Source organism: Carya illinoinensis, chromosome 5 (genome assembly GCF_018687715.1).
Source record: "Carya illinoinensis cultivar Pawnee chromosome 5, C.illinoinensisPawnee_v1, whole genome shotgun sequence".
In the NCBI taxonomy this organism is placed as follows: domain Eukaryota; kingdom Viridiplantae; phylum Streptophyta; class Magnoliopsida; order Fagales; family Juglandaceae; genus Carya; species Carya illinoinensis.
Window position 1 is genome coordinate 14344383 of NC_056756.1, and position 16827 is coordinate 14361209.

General features: G+C 35.6%; 3 protein-coding genes, 1 long non-coding RNA gene and 1 other non-coding gene across 10 annotated transcripts; 2 read left to right on the plus strand and 3 right to left on the minus strand.

Moving 5' to 3' along the window:
- Window positions 1-1421: 1421 nt before the first annotated feature.
- Window positions 1422-3147, minus strand: LOC122311758. The gene is made up of 3 exons (XR_006242857.1): window positions 2684-3147; window positions 2374-2556; window positions 1422-2225 (listed from the first exon to the last, which is right to left on the minus strand). It is a non-coding gene; the product is annotated as an uncharacterized LOC122311758 (long non-coding RNA).
- Window positions 3148-3251: 104 nt separating this feature from the next.
- Window positions 3252-6518, plus strand: LOC122311757 (ubiquinone biosynthesis protein COQ4 homolog, mitochondrial). The gene is made up of 3 exons (XM_043126417.1): window positions 3252-3401; window positions 4895-5111; window positions 5822-6518. Exons 2-3 carry the CDS (start codon window positions 4929-4931, stop codon window positions 6326-6328), a joined length of 690 nt encoding a protein of 229 aa, XP_042982351.1. The 5' UTR covers window positions 3252-3401; window positions 4895-4928; the 3' UTR covers window positions 6329-6518.
- Window positions 5553-5637, plus strand: LOC122312141. Its single transcript, XR_006243052.1, has one exon. It is a non-coding gene; the product is annotated as a small nucleolar RNA snoR53Y (small nucleolar RNA).
- Window positions 6519-7531: 1013 nt separating the features above from the next.
- Window positions 7532-10689, minus strand: LOC122311048 (protein SPIRAL1-like 1). Of its 2 annotated transcripts, none has more exons than XM_043125399.1 (3): window positions 10531-10689; window positions 8848-9111; window positions 7532-7874 (listed from the first exon to the last, which is right to left on the minus strand). In XM_043125399.1, the coding sequence occupies exons 2-3, from the start codon at window positions 9106-9108 to the stop codon at window positions 7788-7790; spliced, it is 348 nt and encodes a 115-aa protein (XP_042981333.1). In that variant the 5' UTR covers window positions 9109-9111; window positions 10531-10689; the 3' UTR covers window positions 7532-7787. The 2 variants fall into 2 exon arrangements, with proteins under 2 accessions (XP_042981333.1, XP_042981332.1); XM_043125398.1 differs by having other exon boundaries at window positions 8848-9144; window positions 10531-10687.
- A 1922-nt stretch (window positions 10690-12611) lies between these two features.
- On the minus strand, window positions 12612-16449 carry LOC122309048 (putative methylesterase 11, chloroplastic). Of its 5 annotated transcripts, none has more exons than XM_043122401.1 (7): window positions 16375-16449; window positions 16097-16298; window positions 15651-15994; window positions 14551-14787; window positions 14145-14288; window positions 13340-13471; window positions 12612-13263 (listed from the first exon to the last, which is right to left on the minus strand). In XM_043122401.1, the coding sequence occupies exons 2-7, from the start codon at window positions 16149-16151 to the stop codon at window positions 12979-12981; spliced, it is 1197 nt and encodes a 398-aa protein (XP_042978335.1). In that variant the 5' UTR covers window positions 16152-16298; window positions 16375-16449; the 3' UTR covers window positions 12612-12978. The 5 variants fall into 5 exon arrangements, with proteins under 5 accessions (XP_042978335.1, XP_042978336.1, XP_042978334.1 ...); XM_043122402.1 differs by having other exon boundaries at window positions 16262-16298; window positions 16375-16404; XM_043122400.1 differs by lacking the exon at window positions 16375-16449 and having other exon boundaries at window positions 16097-16368.
- Window positions 16450-16827: the final 378 nt, after the last annotated feature.

Consider the following 16827-nt stretch of genomic DNA (forward strand, 5'->3'; position numbering starts at 1 on the left):
TATCGCAGGGTGGGGCTGCTATATATAATAGCTTGATACATAGATTGATGCTTACGGTGCACAATTATTGAGCAAAAAGCTGTATTAGAAAAGATTGAATATGATTTTATATATAAAAATATTAATGATGTTTAGAGCTAATTAATATAAAAGTATATATTTTTCTTGCGTAACATGAATAATAATTAATAATGAATTGAGTTAATTATGATCATCATGATCAGTTTATTTCAATCTCCAACCAGCACGTTTCCTAATCGAGTGGGGTCCACTCTATTATTCGAACCCCATCTTATAAAAAGTATCAGTTACTGTTCACCACTCCACACCATACATCCTATAAAAAGTACTTATATATCCTATGAAAAATATCCCTACATCTTATAAAAATACTATAAGTGGTTGGTGTGAAAGTGAATAGTGGCTAATCATAATAAATCTGATATATATGTATATATATATATAGAAAAATTCTTCTTATCATCCTCACACTTCACACACCACACTTATTTTAATTATTTTTTTATTTTTTCTATAATAAATATATAGTGTGTGGATGATAAATAAAATAATTCAATTATTTTAATATGAATAAAATGAAATTAAAAATAAAAAAAATAAAAAATAATATTTTAATATATAAAGTGTGTGGTATAGGATGATGTGTAGCATTTCTCTTATATATATATTCCATACGATGGAGTTCCAAATGCCAATCAAGGAACATATGGACTTTTTTGGATTTTAATTTTCAGCAAATATCCATGTGATTGGAACCCTTTAATCAATTAACATATATATTGTCGGTCAATTTCATTTTTTGAGCAGTTGAGCTATCTTCAATATCAATTCACCACGTATGCATGCAAACTTTCCTGAGTTATCTAGTTGTCTTTTTCTAAGCAATTAATCACAATATGTGGGTTAATTAAGATCTTAGTAGAAAAAAGATCAAAAACTCTCGATCTCATGGGTAAAATGGGCCTAGCTAGCTAGCTTTGTTTGATTGATTGATTAATTTATTTATTTAATTAGTTGCTTTCATTAGTTAATATTGAACCATTATAAAGTAACGATGAAAAAATAATTAGTTGTTTGATTGATTGATTAATTTATTGATTTAATTAGTTGCTTTTATTAGTTCATATGTGTGAACCATTATAAAGTAACGATGGAGTAATATTATTTCTTTCAGTGACAGATGGAAAATAAAAAAATGAGTAGTGGGGGCAATTATTGAATTATTTCAATCTCCAACCAGCACGTTTCCTAATCGAGTGGGGTCCACTCAATTATTCGAATCCCAAACACAGAGTCCAAACCTTATACTCTGAGTTATATTTTATTGACCGGAAACGTGTTTAATTAAATCTAATCTTTAATTTATATATTAAGCAATGATGCACCTAACACGTCGCACCTTTTGATTTATATTCCCTTTAATATAAATTGCTAACATATAAAATAGTTTATGGTGGGGTGCATACATTGATGTAATTACTAATTAATTAATGATGTCTCCCGCATGATGTTTTCATTCAAATATCCCATCATGTATTGCATTAAATTAACTGATGGAGTACTGTTAATAAAATCTAATTCTAACCCGACAACCTCATCCATTTTCTCACCAAATCTAACTACTCTCTCACTAAAAGTCTCCACACTCTCCAATGTCACCATCTCTTTTGTCTCGACTTTTTAGACTTTTGTCTCCACACTTTCCGCCTCGAACGCGTAGGCGTACGGGCCCCACCCCTGCACGTTGTATAGTATTTGCAAGTCTATCGTCTGCGACGCCGGCGGCACCGACACATTCAGCGACTCCAACTTCATGTAGATGTGGGTGGCGCTGAAGGTGACCAAGTAAATGGATCCTTTCTCCACGCTCAGCCCCTGGCTGATCTCGGCGTCGTTACCTAGCCTTCTGTCAAGAGTATTAATCGTAAATAGTTACCACAAAGATTATATATCACTAATTTTATGAAGAGTATTAAATGATGACTAATCTTTGACTTGACCATTTCATCGTCACTTTGCTTTAGAGTTAAATTTTGTTTTTTTTTTCCTACTTTTTCAACCAACAAGCATGCAGTTCCATCAAATTTTTGGTCGTCTGAGTCTTGAGCTAGCCAAGCTTTGTAGCTGCATGTGTCGAATCTGCCAAAATTCCGTTTGGAAGAGGAAGAGAGGCATCTTATCCTTCGCATCCTAACAACAGTGAACTGCAGCCCAAGAAGATAAGGCATTGGCCTATATACAAATATATATATATATACATATATATATTATTTACATATTTGCGGTGTCCAATCTTTCAGCAGTCAAACAAAATGACAAGATGACAACGCCCCCCCATGTATAAAAAAATACCGTATGTGAAGACAGCAAGCACCACTTGGATGATCAACCTGATCCCAACTTCGAGTCCCTCACGTCTATGATTCGTGTGGTAGCTTTCGCTTAACAACAAAATTAAGTGGTACCTATCTCTTAAATTTCATTTCTTTTCATCGCTCTTCACCTTGTCCAAATTCGTGCTTGAATTAGACGGCACTGAGACGATATGAGGTTGTATCAAACAATTAGAGGCCTCAAATGAATCAACAAATAAAAAAAATGATGAAGATTTCAAAAATCTACAGAAAATTTTGTTTCCTCGGAAAAAAATTAAAGAAAAAACCTCTTCTTTCTTCTCTTCAGGCTTGGAGTCTCTTTCTCCTGAGGCTTCTTCTCTTCCTCAGCCTTTGGTTTGGGGATCGGAGAGATAAGATTGACCTGCCTATGACTTTTTCTCTGAAATCTCTCCAGAAGCCTATCTCTACCCCTCCCATTAGCAGCCGACCAAGCAAATCTCAAAAATTCTAAAATTTCACAGTTTTGGTGCTTTAGGTTTCAGCAAGATGAAAATAAATCGAGAGTCGCGAGATAGAGAGAGAATAGAAGATGGGTCTGAGTTTAGAGAGAGAACTTGGAAGGAATACGAAACTGAGAATGAAAGATTTGTATGATCTGAAATTCTTATAAAAAAATATCACTGACATAACCTCATTAAAGATCAAAACATCCTTATATAAACCGACATAAAGAAAGAAAACAAAAAATTAAAAAAATATCTATACAATAAATACAGAAGAAAAAAACAAAATGTGAAAATTTAATGCTCATTAATTTAGAAGCACCTATCTATAGAAATATATAAATACAAAGCACACCCCGCACACCCTTCACATCAGCCTTTGTAAAAGGTCTATTTTACCCTCTTTTAAATGACAGACTTCCTTGCCTACTCACCCACGGCTGAAGAACAATACACTTTCTACCATCTTCTTCCTCCAGAGACTCCCCCACAACAGAACAATTCCGTGGCTCAGGTCACGCAACAAAGCTCAAGCATTAAGGTTGGTTCACTTGTTTTCTTCCATTTCTCCCAGCCCTTTTATCCTTTCTCCCATCTCCTTTTCCCTTTTAACCTTTGTGAACGGTTAGGGTATTTCTTGGTCTGCAATTTTTTTGCCCATTAATGAGAATCGAGATCATGTTTGCTGTTCTGTGATGACATCGTGATGAATAATAAAGAGATAAGAAGGATTTTTTTTTTATCAAGTTTTTAGTTTGCTGGGCTGGGTGATGCTGGCACAAGAAAAACTCACGGGTTTTGCTTGGAGAACTGGATTTTTTATGAGCCAGTCAGTGTTTCGAGAATTTGAGTGTTCGAAATGAATTCTGGTTGATTGATTTTGCTTGGTTTTGTCGAGTTGGGTCTTTTGGATTTGTTGATTCTTAGTGCAATTAAAGATCTGGATTTTACCCCCATTTTCAAGATTACTTGCAGTCAAATTTCTTTTAGAATTTTCATCAAAGATTCAAGCGAGGGATAGACACTACTTGGACGACAGTGGCCACTTTCCACGCCAGGCAAATTTTCAGCTTTGGAATTGGTTCTATCAGGCTCGAAGATTCGATCTTAGCACGTTTATCTTTGTATCTTCCCCACACACAAAAACTCTCTGTTTCTAACGCCCATATTCAATATTATTTGTCAGCCAACAAAAAAAAAAAAAAATCGGTAGCCCAAAAATCCAGCATTACAAAGATCGGAGAGAGGGTTTGAACTCAATAGCGAAGAACAAGAACTACAGGGAAGAACGCATCTGTTTCAGGAATCTGTTTTCTGATAGAGGAACGCAGTTTATTTACTGAGAGTTTGTTTTTTATTAATTAATATAATTAGTTCACCTCAGCTGGCGTGCGGTGTGCTTAATTTAAAGAGGCTTCTCCATAGCACTACTCTAAAACTTTTATAAGTAACCTTAATATAAAATTAGTTCCAAGCTTTCTCATACTTTGACACAATTTCCCTGCAGTCGAATTGATCTTCAAATTTCATCATGGTAAAAGTTTTGTCCATTCGTGCTGGGTTCATTGAGAGTGTAGGACGATGCATCAAAACCTGATATTACCAGTTTTTACGAAATTCGAGATATTTATTGACATTATTGTATATAGTACTTTTTGAAACTGCAGCATAGGTTTTGGCAGTTGTTAACATTAATCATATGAGGATACGTTGTTCTCGCATTTCTATATGTTAACCAATGACACTGTATGGTGATCTTATTTCGATTTATTTCCCTGCCACGGAAATGTGTGTTAAAATGCCTGATGAGTTTAACTTTGTCCAATCAAGTGATTTCTGTTTTCTCTCTTCTTCTTTTTTTTTTTCTTTTTTTTTTTCTTTTCTTTTTTGGTTTGTTTTCTTACAAATTCCCGAAGATTTTGTTTTAATCTGATCCGAGAATAGATTATTCCTGTTATTGGTGCACTGAATTTGATTTTTTTTTTTTTCACATGTTTTGTTTTTTTCCTTCTTGTTTGATTTGGGTTTGGTCAGAATTTGATTGTGAGGAGGTAAGGAGGTAGTTGAGATGATAGAAGGTGGACGTATCCGGCTTAATGGGTGGCAGCAGGCGGCCGTTGCAGTTGGTTCGGCGGTCGGTGCATTACTAGACCCACGAAGAGCAGATCTAATAGCAGCTCTTGGGGAGACTACTGGAAAGCCAGCTTTTGAAAGAGTGCTAGAAAGAATGAAGAGAAGCCCAGAAGGCAGAGTAAGACTATTCTCCACAAAAACTAGTGGTTATATGATATATCATAACTTGTTGATTAATGGTGGTGACATTGAACTGATTAGACGGCCTGTTGTCTTTCTATTCAAATCTTGATTGATTGTGTTATTCACAGGTGTGGCCGTTTTTCATCTAATTAGCCTGTTTTTGTTCTTCTTTTGTTGTGACAATAAAGTTTGTTCGGTTCCAAAGTTTCATAAGACTTGTACAGTCTTTGGGTTGATTTTAGTAGCTGATATGTTCTATAGAAACTTGCACTGGTTCCTTTTGGAATAACTGGTTAAATACCACATGTTACTGCTAATTTGCTTAATTCAATTCAGATGCCAAGATTTTTCTTTTCGATTTTGGTCCCTGGTTGTTTCTGTTCTTGCAATGGGAACTGATTCTTTTCCTCTCTCAGTGCCGTTTGATTACAGATTTGTTCCCCATGATGCTTCAGTATGAACCATGCTAATGCTGATCAGTCCATGATCAATCCTTTATTCTTTCATTTGCTAAGGGAATGAGAACCATTTTGAAGTGCTAGTGCAAATGCATTGCTTTGGCATTTCCAGCTAGCTATTGCTTTTGTCTTGTACCATTTTATTATTATTATTATTTTTTTTTTTGCTGGACTTCAATACTCCTCTGGCTGCAAGGGTTGGCTTTGGTTACATTGTTTATAACTAAACACCAGTGTTCCTTGACAGGCAGTTTTGTCGGATCAACCACGTGTGATATCTGTAAATGTGGGGCATGCATGGGAACTACCACCTAACACATTCGGGGCTGCCTATGCAAACTTCATGGGATCCAGGAACTTCTCACCAGATGACCGACCACCAGTGCGGTTCATGGATACAGACGAACTGGCATATGTGGCCATGCGGGCTCGTGAGGTGCATGACTTTTGGCACACCCTTTTTGGCATCCCCACCAACTTAATTGGCGAGTCAGCACTCAAGGTGATAGAGTTTAATCAAATGTACCTTCCCATGTGCCTGCTGTCTGTTATAGGAGGCACCGCAAGATTCAATGAGAAGCAGAGGAAATTGTTCTTTCAGCAATACTTCCCGTGGGCCATCCAGGCTGGCATGCAGTGCACAGATCTAATGTGCATATACTATGAACGGCACTTTCACGAGGATTTGGAAGATGTTAGGAGGAAATGGGGGATAATTCCCGCTCCTCTTCGCCCTAAACAAAATTTTAGTTGAGCAGCAGTAGGCTAGACAAGACACCATGCTGGGTTTTAAGTTGTGCCACCGTAGTACTTATGTTCTAGTATGAAATGATTGATTCAAAACCTTAAACTAGCATGCATAGGCAATGCTCTTGTATCTGTCCCGTATATTTGGGCTCTTGCCTATTCTCATGATCAATAAAGTTTTGTTTACCAATAAAAAATGATTCGTGGGGTAGAACCTGACATAGTTTATAGCAAAATAGCGAAAAATTTTTTGCACAAGTCATGCAAGTGTCCCGTTTTGTAAGATAGCAACATAATGTCTGTTCCGATCGTACAATAACAGCACTGTTGCCACAACGATTTACCTGTCAATTTGGTAAATGTTGAAGACTTGCGACTCTCAAGAACGGGGTATTAACCCCATTCAAGAATCCTTTAATTTCATGGATAGATAGGACAAGTACGCTAATTGCATCCATATAGCAATTTAAGGATTAAAAATGGGAGATGCTACCAAAGAAACAATTGGGTAAGAACCCATTGTCTGTGACTGTCACACATTGCCTTCATAATGTGCTTCAGGGCTCAAGTATATCAGAGGATATCCACACATTTCATTAGCAAGTGCAAGGATTGATCTGATCTGCGTGGCTTGCCTAAAGTGGGTCTTGGTGGTGAAATGGGTGAGATCAAAATCAAGGTAAACTTGGACAGGTGCTTTCTATCATGAAAACTGAGTATTTAGTTTGTTATACTACTCAGGATCCGGCCAAAAATAATAAAATTAGGCTAGGATGTCACAATCAGTATACCTAAGGACGCCCTGATGTGAATCTTTGGGATGTTTTCTCACAAGCAGGAATCACACGAACACCAGCTACGCGGGGAAAGAGTGACCTTTCCAGGCGGACCGCGAGACTTGTGCCAGAATGTGAAAGTGCATGAGGCCCATGCACGGTCAAGACTGGCAGCAGTGGACAAAAGTAGAGGTTGAAGAAACCAGATATGGGGTGCATTTACTGTAATCAACACCTACCAAATAGGTCTTCAAGAAACATTATATAGAAGAGAAAATCATTAGCCTGCACTATTGTTCATAACAATCCAGTAGGTTTAAAAAACACAAAAAGAGAATGAACATTCAGGGTAATCGGAGAGAGACTAAGCAGAAGTAGAAATCAATGAACGGAAATCTCCCAGTCAAACTCAAGACACTGCTTGAACAACATGGTAAGAAAAAAAATATATTATGCATTAAAATGTATTTCCAACTTGACATACTGAACTTTGTTTCGGACGTTTATGCATTTGAAATAGGGAAGTTTTCACGGACGATTCAAACAACCAGAAATACAATATATTACATCACATTATCCAGCAAATTTCCATTGTCTATATAAAAGATAACAGCGTTGCTTCATCCAAAATACAGGTTCCATAAAAATCAACAAACAGTACTTTCGTTTTCCAGATGGTGACAACATATCTCAGTTACCACCAGGTCCACTGCCAAAGAGGTAACCCAAAGAAGATCCACCACCAGGGGCAGCATGGACCTTAGTAGAGGGTCGATCCTGCATCCAGAAAGAAAAATTATCAATCTCCAAGTGTATCAATGTTAGCTACCTATTCTTTATTAATTTTTATATCTATTTGTTACTCGGAAAATATTGATCAATCATCTTAATTTCTAGAACAATGCTACTCTTCATCTTGATTTTTTCCATTATAAGTCACACCTATTGATATTGTGATTTTCAAGTGGATTTCCGTTTAAGTAGTTGACATAGGAAGCCACTTAAAAATAACTACATCAGGTAGTATGACATGATGAAAAATCTAATATTAGAGTAGCATTACACATTGTGTCCCCAAAAATTTCAATTCCTTTCTCTCAACTTCTTCATGTCCCCAAAAATTTCACATTGTCGGTATCTAGTACATACCTTTTGCTAAATCTTAACTCTAAAATCAATGACATTTGATACTTACGAAAAGAAAATGTCATCTCAAACCTCAAATGCATAATAGCTTAAAAAGGCAATATGCTTTATAGATCTTTATCTCAAAACTGTCCCATCAATTTTTTTCAAGTGGATTGCAAGCTACTAATGAAATGTCATTTTTTTTTTTAATGTCTTTTTTCAGCATAATGTGCTGAAATGTCATCAGCACAATATGCTGGAATACAAGGTACCAATGTAATTTTCATGTTTTTACATGAACCACTATTACTGTCTTAAAAGTGGACATTTAAAATTGTAAAATGGTCTTTGGCATATGAGTATCAACTTCTAGCTTTTCCATTAACATCATGGTTCAGGAACACCGTGTGTGTGTGTGTGTGTTCACCGTTCATGTATTTTTACTGTTCCTCCTTCAGTATTAGTCTACCTAGATTAATCCTACAGTCTTACTCATAAAAAAAGAAAAAGATTAATCCTACAGTCTTTTAATGTTAAAAAATTGGAATTTTTTTTAAATTTCCAAAATCCATGTTCCAATTGCATTGGGAGAATAGCAACCAAGCCAAGAGCGTATCCATACCGTGATAAAATTCCCTGTGTTTTGACCATCTGCCCGCATGTAGTTATTTGTAGAAGTACTATTGATACCAGCAGGGACCTGCTTGCTAATATCTACTGGTTGAGGAGGAGCAGCAGGTTTAGCTGCAGGCACATCATTCACAGCCGGCACTTCACTTGGAGCAGTTTCAGCATTAGTTGGGGTTGGCTTTGGAGCCTCTCCACTCCCAAACAGATAGCCCAACGAACTCTGTCCTCCACCACTGCTAACTCCGCGACCCATTCTCTGCAGTTGTGATAAAACAAAGAACTCGAAAACCTGACATCAACGCAAATAAACAAAAAAGAAAAAGAGTCGGGTGCAACTTAAAGATGGCATAAGTCATGCTATTTCAGGCAAACACCATTGAGAAAGCATGAAAATTAATCAAAATTAGTCTCATCCTCTCCAACCACTGCGTGATATATATGCTTCTCTTACAAAAGTGAGTCAATTATACAATATATCATACTATGTTTTTCCATCAAGGAACAATAATAAAGAGAGAAAATCCTAAAACCTTTACCCCCAACTTGATCCTCAAACTTAAATGTGGCACCCTTTGATGCCTTACAATGGGCTTCATCCAAAATGAGTAGGCCTCTGTTTCAAAGCAAGGCTACAGAAACTGCCTCAAGGCTCAACCCTGAACTTCGTGGCTCAACACAACAGGGAAATCCAAAAAACATTACTTAAACAGATTATTAGTTTAGTTCCAATCACGTTCTCAAAAGATTCGTCCACTTTTCAACCGCTACTAATTTTCTTTCTTCTCTTTATTAGATGGATGGAAAAATATTATTCAAATAAAAACAAAACATAATTCAACCAGTAAAAGTAAACAAAGCCAGCAGCCTAGCTGGAAACGGTAGGGCCAAAGTTCACATGCTTATTCATCTAAGACAACAGAAAGCAAAGAAACAGAAAATCAATGAAGCACCAGAAATATGACTATTCAAGTTAACGCACACCTTGCATCGCGTTCTTCCAATGTCTCCAAAATGCAACTATTTTTCATATTATTTGCAATAGATTGCTGCGTTGCTGGACTTGCCAGAATAAAGTATGGCTCTCCTTCCTAACCCTTTATTTTCCTCTGTTGAAATCAGAATGGCTCATTCTTCCATTCTTTTTCTTTTTCCTTTTTTTTTTTTTTGGTAAGAGCGAAGGCATTAAACCAGTAAGATAAACTATTTCATTTCCAACACGGGCAGGGCGATCGAGGTTTAGCAAATAAGTTAAAAAAATGTTATAAATCCCATAAGAAAATCAGATCCACTATCATTTTGATTCCACAATGAAGCAACACCAATCAAATCAAAGTAAGAAAAATTTCTGATCACACACTACCATAGTTAAAAATAAAAAAATAAAAATAAAAAGGAGAAAAAATTAGATCTGACCAAAAAAGAAATGCAGATCATTACATCAATTACAAGTAATACCACCAAAATTTCACTAAAATCTGCTTAGATCAAACATCAAAACTTTCATTCAAGGAAGCGAAAACGAGATTTAAAAAAAAAAAAAAAAAAAGACATCGAATCGGTGACAGTTTGCTAAGCAGTAAGAGGCAGTGTAACTCTTCAAAAGTTGCGATTAGAAACCCAAAGAAAGCGAGCAAAAAGGAACAGAGATCGAGTGGTAGGGGGTTTGGGATGTTACCCTGTTGCTGGGATCAGATCTGGAGAGAAGCTCTGAAGCAGGAGAGCGTGACGGCAGTGAGAGTGTGTGAGGGGGAGTGAAATTTATTTAGAGTTATTTATTGTGGAGAGCGTGTGTACTGTACTGTGGAGCGGAGGCGGTGAATGAGACAGATTCAACGGTTTTGAAGTTTCCACGTCTTTATTTGCTTTTGCCAGATCACTTTCCTCGTTAAACGTTAGAATTATGGATTAATTGTACCTGAATTTTCATATTTTTATAAATTTAAATATTAATTTTTCTTAATAAGTGATTACAATAAATAAGTTATTTTATAAATGAATACTTGAATTTTTTTAAAAATTTTATAATTTAATAAGAAATTTAAGAAGATATTTAATTTTTAATTTTTATAATTTAAATATTAATTTTTCAAAAGTTAAAATTTTAGGTATTAATTTTGTAATTAATCTTGAAATAAATGATGTGATTATTTATAACACTCAAATTCATATTTAATTTTTTAAAACCATCTTTTTATATTTTTAGCGAAATTGTTAAAGGTATTGTGTTTTTTTATATTAAATTGGTACGGTGTTGTGTATTCAGAATAAATTCACTAATATATATTTTTCTAAATATTTAAAAAAATTATTACTAATAAATTTGTGTATTCTTTTTAATATTAAAAAATTAAAATCAACTAGCCACCAAACCCATCAGCACAACGATGTTACTTTAGCTATTGAAAATGTTAGTAGAGCCCCCTCAATATTACTGTTCATGTATTTAAATTTTTTAAATTTATTTTTTCATTCAATAGTTAAAAGATAAATTATTAGTAAAATTATATATATTTTTATATTTTTATTAATAATTAAGAATGTTAAAAAAATATTTATAAAAAAATAAGGAAAATATTGTTACAAGTACAATTATGCATTAATCTGTGCACCAATATGATGTGATTGGTCAAAAAGTAGATTTTATTGAAAATAGTGTTGATTTAAATTTTAAATATGAATAAATCAATATTGATACACAGATTAGTGCACGACTATGCTTGTATATAACAAAACTCAAAAAATAAACCACTACAATTGTGTTGCGTGGCCCGCTAGGTCTTAGCACGTTCCTTTACCTTTCAAACAAAAATAAAAATGTAAGCAGTAGAAATAATTTTTAAAACATTTGGTTATTCTTACGGACCAGCAGTGACAGTTGAGCATGTTCTCTAGGTAAAATTTAATTATTTTATTTATATTATTTTAATATTTTTAAAAATATATATATAAGAAAAGATTAATATACTAATAGTCATTTTTGTAATTAATAAATAAATTTTTTTATTTTTTATAAAAATTTAAATACATAAACTGTCAAAATAAGTAGATAAAATAGAGAGATAAATGTTATTTCAACTAAAAAGTTTCCATAACTATCGATAACGATTTGAATGGTATCACTTGGTACTTGATAGATAGACGAGAAAAATTATAAAATTTTCAAAAAGGCTATATTTTTTAAAACTTAAAATTATTAGATCAAAATTTAAGCATATTAAAAAAAAATGATATTTACAATCTTAAACAGTATAAATATAAATAAATATAATAAATTATATAATACTAATTAAATATTTAATAGTCTAAAAAATCTCAGTTACAATAATAATTGATTGATACTACATACAGTCGTGAAGTATCAAGTACCACGTAATCATTTTAAAAAAGAATAGAGTCTACTATTAAAACAAAATTTCTATTTTTATTTTATTTTATTTTATTTACTCTGTTAATTATCAGTTTCTTAATGGTACCATTCTCTTAATTAACATAAAGCTTTTCATTGTACCTACGGTGAGCAGTTACCCATCTCTTGTACTCCCTCTACCGCTTAAATGGTAACATATAAATTCCGAACATGTGCCAGAAAATTGTAGAATTGGTTACCATCCATTTGATTGAAATGTCAGGGATGAAGGTTGAGTAAATGGGCATCAAATGGGCGGGTGTAGTCCTACTCTTAATTTGATTAGGGTCTCTCACCAATCACAGTGTGCCATGTCATGGCACAAAGGAGTACAGCTGCAATGTTCCATCTTTACCCAAGTTCAAGTTCATCTCTCTTCTCCTGAGTGCCTTATTTTCTAAATATGTAGGATGAAAAGATACAGATCTGAAATGAGTCAGGTGAGTACCTTATTTTCTAAGATGTGTAGGATGAAAACTACAAATCTGCACCATATCAGAAGCTCACAAACACATGACGACACTTTACACAGATTGGAAGATGCCAAAAGGTATGGTATCACACCATGAATTACAGCTACACAAGGGGAACAATAGCATATGCATGCACATGGGCATGGTAAATTGTGGTGGTTGAGTCTGACCAGACATGCATGATGCTGCTGACTATATGCCTTTCACAGCTATATTTACCATGCAGGCTCTGGAGTACCATGATTCAGACTTGCTTTGATGGAATTTGTGCTATCTCCACTAGTACTTTGTGTAGGGACTGAGGCCTTGAGAAGAAAGGTGCATGATCGGAACCTTTTAGCCAAAACACCTGCTCTGGTGGATTTATTTCTATCATGCTCTCCTGCAGAGAAACGGGTATGGCACAATCTTCTTGAGTTACTATATAAAATCGCTGAACGGAGCCGTAGTCCTCATCAGAGAGTGAGAGCTTCTCCATCACCGGCGCAAGAGGGATTGGCCTCATCGAAACCAATGCCAATGTAATATCCTGCTACAACACTTTCAAATTACACCCGGTCCAAGTATGTTCAACTCCAGCGGTTATGAGAGTATTGTGGACATACCTTAGCAGGACTTTGATTGAATAATAGGTCTTTAACCAATGTTTTGTCAAGATCAATAGCAGTTGGAGCCTGATCTTTTCCGTTGGCGTACAAAAATATTTGAGCCTGCCGCATTAGATCATTTGAGGCCGCCTGTAATAGCATAGGCGATCCTTTAATAAGCCAGTAATAAATGAGACTTCAAGAGTTTCCTAGTCAAACTCAATTCCACTGCGCAATGGGCCGATTCCAACAATGAGTTTGGAAATATCCCTTCAATTAAAATCCCCCGATGTTTCCACCCCCCCCCCCCCCCCCCCCCCCCCCCCAAACACACCACAACATTCTACTACTAGATTTGTATGATATGTTCATTCTGGTTTTTATGTATCAGAAGACAGTTGCTTTTTATTAATGATGTCTATTTGCCAAGAAAAAATAAAAAAATAAAGAAGGGACTGCAACTACTAGAATAGAGTTGAAATGATGCTCTCTAGAATGTACAAAAAGGACTGAAAAAGGTGTTCAAGTAAATCGAACAAAAATAATTAAGAAATGAAGAAGAAAGCAGGTCACGGAGGCATATGCTGTGACTGTAGGAAAACTACTTTTTTAGCCCAAAAACTTGAGTGTGGAGGTAACCTGTTGGGAAAACATATCAAGAGTACTCTGCCCTCTAGAATGTACAAAAAGGACTGAAAAAGGTGTTCAAGTAAATCGAACAAAAATAATTAAGAAATGAAGAAGAAAGCAGGTCACGGAGGCATATGCTGTGACTGTAGGAAAACTACTTTTTTAGCCCAAAAACTTGAGTGTGGAGGTCAACCTGTTGGGAAAACATATCAAGAGTACTCTGCCCACTACTCAACATTGCTGCAGCTATAAAAATCGCTTTTGAGATCTTAGATGGAAACAACTCCATTGCATAAGAAATACAAGCACCACCAAAATCATGTCCCGCCAAGATCACCTGCATTTAGAGTACAAATTTTAGTTCTATTAAATTCAAATGAAACATTACCAGCTGTACTACTACGGCATACTGAGATCAATGCTGAAGCTGAATTTATTCAATTATTCCACCACATGGTTATAAAGTTTCTAAATTTTCAAATTTTATAGAGGCAGGTGAAAGAACTGATTTTTTTATCCGATAAATACTACCTGGCCCGGGGGGGGGGGGGGGGGGGGGGGGGCGTGGTTGGGGTGGGGGAGAGAGAGAGAGCAAAAACCTTTTCTCCATCTCCAAGTTTCTCTAGAAAATCAGTAAGTGGCTTTACATATTGTGCAAGACTCGCAATGCTGTTTGTGTCAAATGAATGAATTCCAGCACCGGTTAAGTCAACTGCATCAACTCTGTATCCACCTTCTTCCAATAGTGTCATAATTTTATACCAGCACCAAGCACCAAAGCCCCCTCCATGAACAAGGACAAAATGATTGGTTTCCAGAGCATCAACGTTTGGATCCTAAGGAAGGAAAATGGGCAAAATAAGATGATGGCTGATATATAAGTTGAAAATTTTACTTTCTTGGATGACAAATAATAATCATTAAACCCAAAGGCTTAAAGCCTTCAGGTTTAAGCAACAGAGAGAATTTCTTCCTTTTTTTTAATCCTTTGCTAGATTAGGCTTTAGAGTTGGGAAAGGTCCCTACTCGGTTAAACATCTGAACTCCGATGAATTATATGTTCATCGATTCGTCAACGTTTATGGATCTCTCTTTCATAGGGAAGAGTGGTAATGTTGCAGGTAGCTTTGGAATAATTTTATTAGTTGAAAATGCTCGACCAAACAAGACATGATGCAATATCTTGGTCCTTGTAACGTATGAGAACTCGTCGCGTAAACAATAAGAAGTGTGATGTAATTTGATTCCTTAAAAAATCAATCCTTTGGAAGAGGATATTATTGATTTATGCCCAAAGCATAATCTTGCAGATATTTAAATTGGGTAACAGGCCCCACTTTGAACTGGTCTGTTTTCCATTGCAATGATTTGACCAACTCAGTCAAACACTATTCATAAGGATACAGGGAGTGAAACTGAGATCAACGACAACTATAATTCCTATTATTTTCCAGAAGCTTTGAATCACAAAGCCCCACAAACAAGATAGTTCCCCCCAAGAAAATAGAGTGATGGAAAATGGAAGAGTTGATGAAGAAACCAGTTTTTCACAGGGGAAGACATGATTGTGACATTAAAAAAAAAAAAGCACACAACTATGAGACAGAACATCAAGAGAAACCGTAGCCTGGCATCATTCAAGACAAACATTATCATGCTTTTAATACGAAATCAAAATCCAAAAGAAACTTTCACAAACCTTGTCGATTACAAGCTGATGAGGCTGAATGAGAGAATCAAAGCGTGACCGCTGCCTAGAACTCGAACTCTTTGAAAGCTTTTTAGGACCAGGAGATGATGGGAACACCAGAGAAGTGGAGCGGCTAAGGGACAGGGAACCGTTCTGCTGATGATGGCGGAAGAGGAGAGCCGCGGCAATGGCCTGCTGTTGAATAAAAGCGTCTTCATCGAGCTTCCCCTTGTTTTTACTGGGGGAAGAACTGGTTCTGGCTTTGCGAGAAGAATTGGGAAAGCGTTTGGAGGGTTCTCCTGTGAAGCCCACCTCCTCCTTGGGAGCGAAACATACCCACGAGTTCCCCATTGCTGGCAAGAATTTTTGAAACGACGACTTTATTCATACGATGGGAGAGCAGAATACAATATTAAGACCACAATATAACTAAAATATAGAGATTAGAGGAGCACCATCAATCTTGAATCCTTGATATCTAAATTTTATGTTTTTACGACTAATTCGCATCCATCGCTTTCATAAATTACGTGAATGTGAAGTGTTAAAAGCTGCATTACTGAAAATAATATCCTGTGAATGAAAGTCTAAGCTTCATAAATTATCTGAAATTCACTGACATGTCTCCTTCTGATATATGAACTCTATCAGACTCTCCTGCAATTTAGAAAACCAAAATGCGTGAGAGAGAGAAAGAGGGAGGCATTGCAAGTGAAAAAAATAGGGAGTATACGTTCATGGAAGGCATAGAGTCCAGGTTATATGAGATGTGGAAAAACCAGTACGTATGAGAGGGAGAGAGAGAGAGAACATAAATTCTTTAATCACTAAATAATTATATAGTTTGATAAAATATGTCCGAAAATTTATTTATAATATAAAATAGATATAACGAATGTGAGTCATATTAATTTATAAATTTTTTTATATAATTTTTTTTATATCTGCAGCAGATATCTAATAGGAAACATAGTACTTAACGTCGTTTTTACGAAATTCTTAGACAAAATAATTTCCAATATTGGAACTCGAGATATAATACTTAAGCACTTAACGTCGTTTTTACGAAATATTAGTTTTGTCAATTCCACGCGCAAACTGGAAACAAATGGTGGGTCACCTCGCGTGGGAGGAAATGCATAATAAATGTGGGGGTATCTTTCTATGTCTTAAAGTCAAATTGCCA

Bases quoted from the DNA above. Each gene is read 5' to 3' on its own strand.
- LOC122311757 (XM_043126417.1), top strand. From the start codon at position 4,929: ATGATAGAAGGTGGACGTATCCGGCTTAATGGGTGGCAGCAGGCGGCC. The intron at 5,112-5,821 runs GTAAGACTATTC...GTTCCTTGACAG, and splicing joins AGAGAAGCCCAGAAGGCAGA to GCAGTTTTGTCGGATCAACC.
- LOC122311048 (XM_043125399.1), bottom strand. From the start codon at position 9,108: ATGGGTCGCGGAGTTAGCAGTGGTGGAGGACAGAGTTCGTTGGGCTAT. The intron at 7,875-8,847 runs GTATGGATACGC...TTCTGGATGCAG, and splicing joins ACACAGGGAATTTTATCACG to GATCGACCCTCTACTAAGGT.
- LOC122309048 (XM_043122401.1), bottom strand. From the start codon at position 16,151: ATGCGAATTAGTCGTAAAAACATAAAATTTAGATATCAAGGATTCAAG. The intron at 14,788-15,650 runs GTTTGTGAAAGT...TTCCTTCCTTAG, and splicing joins ATCAGCTTGTAATCGACAAG to GATCCAAACGTTGATGCTCT. The intron at 13,264-13,339 runs GTATGTCCACAA...GTGTTGTAGCAG, and splicing joins TCAATCAAAGTCCTGCTAAG to GATATTACATTGGCATTGGT.